An 8,310-nucleotide genomic window follows, 5' to 3' on the forward strand; every position below is an offset into this window, starting at 1 on the left:
ACTCGAAATGATCCATCTCCTCTAGGAAGAAGTTTGGATTTCCTTTGTTCAGGAAACCTTTCCACTCGAAATAGCACTTATTTACGCCCTTTGTTGGCTTGCTTTGCATAGCTTGCATTCTTTTTCTCAATTTGAACCTTGATTTGCTCATGTAATTGTTGAACATACTCTACCTTAGCCCATCCATCCTTATGCTTCAAAATAGACTCATTAGGAATAGACAACAAATCAAGAGGTGTTAGTGGATTGAATCCATATACAATATCAAAAGGAGAAAATTCAGTAGTGTTATGAGTTGCTCTATTATATGCAAACTCAACATGAGATAAACATTCCTCCCATGACCTTATATTCTTTTTTATCATGGTCCTTAGGAGGGTGGAAAGAGTCCTATTGACAACTTCAGTTTGCCCATCCGTTTGAGGATGGCAAGTAGTTGAATAGAGAAGCTTAGTGTCAAGCTTTCCCCATAGGGTCCTCCAAAAGTGACTAAGGAACTTGATGTCCCTATCACTTACTATATTTTGTGGTAATCCATGGAGCCTTACCACTTCCCTGAAAAACAAGTCAGCAACATGGTTAACATCATCAAACTTTCTACATGGAATAAAATGTGCCATTTTTGAAAATCGATCAACAACTACAAAGATTGAATTGTTGCCTTTCTTTGTCTTAGGCATCCCCAAAACAAAGTCCATGGATATATCCCATCCAAGGTGAATCCGGGACGGTTAATGGGGTGTAAAGGCCATATAGCATGACCGTTGATTTGGACTTTTTACATGTTATACATTTTTCACAAAAGTTTTGCACGTCTTGTTTCATACGTGGCCAATAAAAGTGTTCTTTTAACATATCTAAAGTCTTTTGCACACCAAAGTGCCCCATTAGACCCCCTTCATGGGATTCTCTTACCAACACATCCCTAATGGAACTTTTAGGCACACACAATTGTTTTTCTTTAAATAAGAAGTCATTATGCCTAAAATATTCATTATGGGCCGAATGTATACAAGCAACATAAATTTGTGAAAAATCTTTGTCATGTTCATATTGCTCTTTTATGCATTCTAGACCAAACAGCTTGGTCTCCAAAGTGGAGAGTAATGTGTGCCTCCTAGAAAGAGCATCGACCACCACATTGGCCTTGCCTTTCTTGTGTTTTACCACATATGGGAATTGTTCTAAGAACTCAACCCATCTTGCATGCCTTTTATTCAACTTACCTTGGCCCTTAAGATATTTAAGGGACTCGTGATCACTATGAATCACAAATTCCTTGGAAAGTAGGTAGTGTTGCCAAGTTTGTAGTGCCCTTACCAAGGCATATAACTCCTTATCATAAGTAGAGTAATTAAGGGCTGCTCCACTTAACTTATCACTAAAATAAGAGATTGGATGACCTTCCTGCATCAAATAGAAAGGAGACTCAGCAGAACCACAAGACCTAATAGAAAGGAGATGCGCCAACTAGAAGAAGACATAACTAAAAGTGAAAGATGTGAAGTGCTTGAAACCTAGGGCCGATTCAGTCACAATTCGGTCGGTTCACCAATTTTAACAAAAAGCGACTTGTTTGGCCCTGGTTTCCACCGGTTTTACTGCATGTCCAGTACAATAGTCATGTCGTATAGGTTAGGAATCTGGTACGCTAGTTTCCTAGTCGAACCGACTGAGATATTCAGAAAATATTTAAAAAATTGCAAACAACTTTTACATTTATGCACTTGTTCTCTATAATCATGTGTGTTATTTTAGTTAATCAAAATAAAGAAAAAAAATGATAGTAACAATTACAAACAGTGTTGTTAAAATTGTACCGGTTATCAAACCGGTCAGAGTACTGGTATAGTGGTACAGTGGTTCAACCGGTGGTTTAGTAACTAAACTGCATGCCGGTTAAACCGGGCATACCTACTTATATTTATATATATAAACCTATAACAAAATATTTCCAAATAGGTAGGTACTCAAATTTATAATTCATATTCATAATTTACTCAAAATTCACATAAACAAACAACTTTACGTCTTTAACAAATTCAAAGTCTAAACTACAAAACATTTCCAAAAGTATCACTTAACAAACCGCAAAATATAAACAAATGACACAAGTTCATAACTCACTTTACAAAACAAATAAATTTGGAGTTTTAACATTTAACACCAAGGAGTCAAAGTTGTCTCATATCGACATTATATTTTTGCACCAAATCCTATCTTCAGACATTACTCCAAGATTACACAAATGTCACTAAGATTACACACAAATGTTAAGAACCAAAGTGTAATCTAAGTATGCATTAGAAGCATGTGCCTTGAAATGTTGAAGAATGGTCGGAAAGATGAGTCACCTTGTAATGGGTTTTTAAGTTTTTAAGTTTTTTTTTCAAAAAAAAATATATATGTATAAACCGGCTGGTTTAGTGAAATATCGATCGGTTCACCGGTTTTGACCATTTTTGACCGGTTCTGATATTTGACTAGTTCAACATCTGTATCGTACCGGTTAGGAGACCGGTTCACCGGTTTTCCAGTTGAACTGGCTGGTACGGTATGATTTTTACATCATTGATTACAAAACATAATTAAAGTACAAATTCACAACTTTAAATTATCATTCAAATGTAATAGTTTTACTAAAAACATGATTTAAAATAAAATAATAAATCACATCAAATATTTGAGATTCATCAATCAACATAACATTACATCATGGTTATAGATTAACAAACATATCATCAATATTTAATGACCTTGATGAAAAAATATGTTTAGTTATGTTATATTATATATATATATATATATATATAATATTTAGTAATTGTGGGTGGAAGTATTAACCAAACCATGACTCATGATGTATACCTGCTCTTTTAGATATTCATTGTCATCCCTAATCCAACTTAATTGAACCATACTAACGGTAATTGCAGCTAACTTATGAGAAGTCATGATGCCCAACCATCCATTTCGTGTACTAAAAGAAAAGTTGTTGCAATTCTTTAATGTTAATTAATTTTGTAGGTGGATAAATGTTTGATGATTAAACTTTTACCCTCCCATCAAACCAAACAATCAAAATACATGTAAGAGAGTTAGATGATGATGCAAAGTGATGACCCACAATCATTATTGTTTTTCACCCTCACATGTTTTCCGGTCACAACATACTTATGCTTAGGTGCAGCAACAGTAGCAGTTCCTTTAAAATGTTTGACCCTGTCTCTTATGTTTCTTCAGTACCTCCTTCCCTCACATTCTTTAGACTTAAACCCTCTTTTCATTCTTTTACCCCTTTTCTATCCAAAATCAAACCCACTTTATTTTTCCCTTCATTTTCTTCTTCTTTATCTGCTTCCTTCTTCTCTGCCCCCACCACCAAACAACCGTCACTGCCACCACCCATATCCCCATCTCGGCGGAATCTTACGCCGGCGGCCACCATGCTTCACCACGACCCTCTTGTCTCTGACATCTTTGCCACCGGTGTTTCTGGCGTTGTGGCCCTCTCCTTTCTTAGACTTTGGCAAGAAACTGCAAAACGAGGGATTTTCGATCAGGTGCGTGTTTGATATCAAAATTTAATATTACTAGGGCCTATTGGATCCCCATGTAGCAAACAAGTTTCGATTCGGCCCTTGTTAGGAGAGACATTTATACATAAAAAAAAATTAATTCCTTTTGTAGAGTGTGACAGGATACCCTTTACCCGAAAACATTGAGCTGAAAAAAGATTGTGTTTTCTAGTCATATGGGTTTAAGCTGAAGGAAAATTAGAGCGGTGTAATTTTGAGCAATTTGAGTGCTAGTTATCTGGGGAATGCCTAATTCAAGACGACAAATTTCTCATGCTATAGTTTTGTCCATTAGAATAAAGTGTTTCTAATAATTTGGGAATGGATTTTGGTGATCCTAGCTTCCTAGGAAATAATGTTTGAATTTATTGTTTGACCAATGCCAGTTATATGTTGGTGCCAATTGAGTTATAATTTAGGGACCTTTCTAAAACCTAGTCCTGAGACCCTGTGAGTGATTGTCATTCTTCCTCAATGAAAATCTTTTATCTCTGGTTCTCTGCCCCAGCATGGCATGCTCATGTATTGTTGACACACGTACTTTCAGAGTGACTGTAGGCCTAATCCAAAGAGTTTTGCTATGAAGATATTCACACACCCCACCCCACACCACACACATAATATATATAACAAAATTCCATCTTGTTAGAGCCTTAGGGTTAGTTCGGGAGTTGGATTTTGGAAGGGAAGGGAAGGAAGGGAAAGGGAGGCTTAGGAGTCATCTCACAAGTGTATTCCATGGCTCCCAAGCCTTCCCTTTCCCTTCTTTTCTCTCCAAAATCCAACTCCCGAACTAACCCTTAAGGTTAAGGCCATGTACATATACCCTCCTTAGATCCCACAGTGAGAGCAACGTGCAATGGATCGCCATTTTGATATATCATGTTAATGTAAAAGGGGGCAGGGTGGCCTAGTGTGTGAGGCTGCCACCTAGTGGGGTCTGGGGAGGGTAGATGCTTGCAACCTTAACCTCGGAAATGAAGAGGGTCTACTTCAGGACTAGCACAAGTAGATTTATACAGTTTTTGTTTATTTTTTCATTGTGCTGTAGTACTTAGTACTATCTTTCAAGAGGGTAGCATATTTTTTTCCATATAATATACTGTATTTCTAATGGTGTACCTTGCCCACTTCTGCAGAGTTCTGATCAATTATTTTTGTGTTTAGAAATTGAATAGGAAACTAGTACATGTAAGCATCGGCCTGGTATTCATGCTCTGCTGGCCACTATTCAGGTAATTGTTGAATTTGTGAGTGATGAGCGAATTGAAAATTCTGTTACAATATCCATCCCTTGTTTAATCATTTTTCTTCAATCATTACAGTACTGAAGGGTCGGGATCAATCCTTGCTGCTCTTATTCCAGCAGTCAATATAATTCGAATGCTTATTATTGGACTTGGATTATGGAAAGATGAGGCCGTAGTGAGCTCAATGAGCAGATTTGGAGAATACAGGTTCCAGTATTGTACACAACTACACATTGATGCCTGTAACAATATTTGACTGTTTGAAAAAAAATTCCTCATTATATTGTTACTTTTTTCTCTCAAGAAGTATCTGGTTAAACTGATCAATCCAAACCTGACACAAAATGTGTATAACTGTTTCGTATTTGAAATTATGGCATATAATAAAGGAATAAGGTATGCAGCAAAAAACAGAATTAATGTATAAATTGATGGCTGGCTACACATTTGGGCTGTCACATGTCCTTTTAGAGAATGAAACTAAAACATTTCGTAAAAGTTTTCACTGATTCAGAATTGATTACATATTTACATGTCTTCACATTATTTCTTGATTTGTTCTCATTTATCCTCTGCATCAGGGAACTTCTTAAAGGGCCACTGTATTATGCTGCAACTATTACCTTCGCAGCTGTAATATACTGGAGAACTTCACCTATTTCCATTGCTGTAATATGCAATATGTGCGCAGGAGATGGTAATGTTGCCCAGAATTAAGCAATGTTTCAATTGCACTCGAAATTCTTTAGAACTTTTTTTTTAAAGATGAGTTATCTCTCTACATCACTATCAGGACTCCGGAGCAAAGAAAGCAGCTACATGGATAAAAGACAAGATATGCTGAGAAGATCCTGACCATTATTCTTGATATGATGTTTCAGGTATGGCTGACATTGTTGGAAGGCGATTTGGTGGTAAGAAAATACCATACAACAAAAACAAGTCCTACGCTGGTTCAATTGCGATGGCGTCTGCCGGATTCATAGTTTCTATTGGGTAACTTTCTCTTGATGTAATATCGCTCTACTTTTTTCCATCCCAGTAAAAGCATAAATACTTTATTCATCTATGTCAGGTATATGTTCTATTTTTCGTCATTCGGGTATATTGAGAGGAGCTGGAACTTGGTTCTCGGTTTTCTTATTGTGTCTATCGTCACGGCAGTTGTAGAGTCCCTTCCTATCAGCACGGAGCTTGATGACAACCTCACAGTTCCCCTCACTTCCATATTGGTGGGCAGCATTGTATTCTGATATAAAGTAGCCAAGTTTAGGAATGGACTATAAGCTTAACTTGATTATTACTTCGACATTTCCTTTCTAGGAAATGTGAGAATTTCAAACAGGTTTGCTTAACTTATCTCAACACTGGTTCAGCCTTCAGGGTTGTTTCTATCTGGATTTGAGGACATTATGAATTTCTGAATATCAATGCATCTTAAAAAAAGCACTTAGGAAATAGCAGCTTAAATTTTGCTAGACAATAAATGTTTTTAGACAAGAGTATAAAGCAAAGCTTGGGGGGGAATGCAACAGTTGGAACCTAACTATTAATCTAAGCTATATTTGAATGAATGGAAATTGGTGGAATGAAATGGAATAATATTATACTGAGGTTACCGGACACTCTGGGTTCTAGTAAAATTATACAAATCACCTTCTTATATATATATATATATATATTACACTGACTACCCTTGTAAGAAAAGATAAGTGTAATTTCTTAAAAAAAAATTGTGACAAGTGTAATTAAGTAAAATAAAATATCATATATTGCAAAGATAAGTCTAAATAATATAAGAATCAATAATTATTCATTATTTTTTGAGTTACAAACTGTAGGAATAATTCTAAGGAGTTGTTTAAATCACTCTTATACTATATTTTGAATAATCAAAATAATGAATAGACATTATATTTTATACTATTTGGACTTATTTTTGTAATATTTTGTTTGACTTAATTATATTTGTCACTATTTTTTGTTTAAGAATTTACATTTATATTTCTTACAATGTAATGTATGTACATAATTATGAGTGGTTTGTGTAAGTTTAAAAAAAGATTGGTAGTTTTTATAATTTCACTGGATTTCTGTTATTGCCTATTATTATATTTCACTATTTAGAATTTTGGATTGATTTAAAACACGACAGAATTCAATTTTTAACCTATTGGGCCAATTTCTCCTCTAGAATGTTGTAAGAGAATAAACTTTGTTTTCCTAGATCACAAGAGGTTGTTTGATAAATAGCTTAAGCTTTAAGTAACTTATTTTTCTAGTAATATAAGCTGGAGATTTTTTTTCATGAGCTCCAATTTGAAGCTTAAGATTATTTTTTTACAATACTATTTTCACTTTTAATTCTTTCCTCCTGTTATATCCTTCCCAATTAACTATCAAATAAATATTATTAATTTATTCAATAACTCTACTCGTTTATGTAATTTACTATATAAAGTGCTACTTTAAGCAGAACTTAAATGAAAAGTATTATCTTAAAATCTTATTTTTAGAAATCTTACCCAACCATAATCTTATTCTGATTATAATTGATTTAGGTTATAATATATTAACAGTATAATGAATAGTAATATAATTATATTCAGCTATACCAAAACTTGGGAGTACATTTGTTGTATCATAATGTGTGTTACTTTATGTGTCAGTGATTATAATTGAAAAAATATATTTAAATTAAAATTTTATTAGTTAATCATTTTTTGATCAATCACAAATAGCAGCACATAGAGTGGTACATTATTTTGGAACAACAAATGTCTACACAAAACTTGACACCAAAAGTTATACCACTTATCTAATACTATCATATATCTTTATTTCTATTTTTTACACTGTGAACCTCATTTTTGTCTGACCTGTAAAAAATCCAAAATTAATTTACTAACAAAATAATTTATCAAAAAAATTATAATTAATTTTGGAAATAAAATAAATAAATAAAAGAAGGGTTCCTAGAAACTCATGATTATCAATTTGCTTTATTTAGTAAAATAAAATAATAACAATGAAAAAAACAAAGGGAATATTCGTAAGGTAAATATCTAATATATCTTTTCAAAAAATAAAGAGGAAAAACGAAAATCACAATAAAATATAATCCCTAAAAGTGGGCAACAAAAAGTTGAATGAATAAAATCTGTTTTTATATTTTTAGGAGTGATTATCTAGTCTTTGCCATAAACAGGACCCTAGAGTATAAGGTTAAACACCACAAAAACCAGAAAAAAGTACAAAAGAAACCTCTCTTCTTTTCTTTGATATCTATGCAAAATTTGCAAATCTCTCTTTGATTAGTATTTTCGGTTTTGGTAGAAAAGCATTGGTTAATTATTGCCAAAACTGGAAATTGGGGGAAATTATTGAGTCAAACGGTTCCATTATTACGTAGTTTTCCCACCATTAATGCATCGTTCCTCAACACGCATAGCTTGCGTGTCACGTCGTGATTGGACATCGCC

At 34.0% G+C, this 8,310-nt stretch overlaps 1 protein-coding gene across 1 annotated transcript; it reads left to right on the forward strand.

Annotated features, from left to right (window-relative positions):
• LOC109352111 (probable phytol kinase 3, chloroplastic) lies at positions 3,028 to 6,286 on the forward strand. The gene is made up of 6 exons (XM_019593927.1): positions 3,028 to 3,563; positions 4,746 to 4,813; positions 4,904 to 5,035; positions 5,410 to 5,525; positions 5,710 to 5,824; positions 5,904 to 6,286. Exons 1-6 carry the CDS (start codon positions 3,153 to 3,155, stop codon positions 6,079 to 6,081), a joined length of 1,020 nt encoding a protein of 339 aa, XP_019449472.1. The 5' UTR covers positions 3,028 to 3,152; the 3' UTR covers positions 6,082 to 6,286.

Source organism: Lupinus angustifolius, chromosome LG07, assembly GCF_001865875.1.
Source record: "Lupinus angustifolius cultivar Tanjil chromosome LG07, LupAngTanjil_v1.0, whole genome shotgun sequence".
NCBI classification, from domain to species: Eukaryota; Viridiplantae; Streptophyta; class Magnoliopsida; order Fabales; family Fabaceae; genus Lupinus; species Lupinus angustifolius.

What these genes read in the sequence shown, in the direction of transcription:
- LOC109352111 (XM_019593927.1), top strand. Translation starts at nt 3,153, where the DNA reads ATGTTTTCCGGTCACAACATACTTATGCTTAGGTGCAGCAACAGTAGC. An exon ending in CTCTGCTGGCCACTATTCAG is followed by an intron (nt 4,814 to 4,903) that starts GTAATTGTTGAA and finishes CAATCATTACAG; the next exon opens with TACTGAAGGGTCGGGATCAA. An exon ending in AGCAGATTTGGAGAATACAG is followed by an intron (nt 5,036 to 5,409) that starts GTTCCAGTATTG and finishes CCTCTGCATCAG; the next exon opens with GGAACTTCTTAAAGGGCCAC.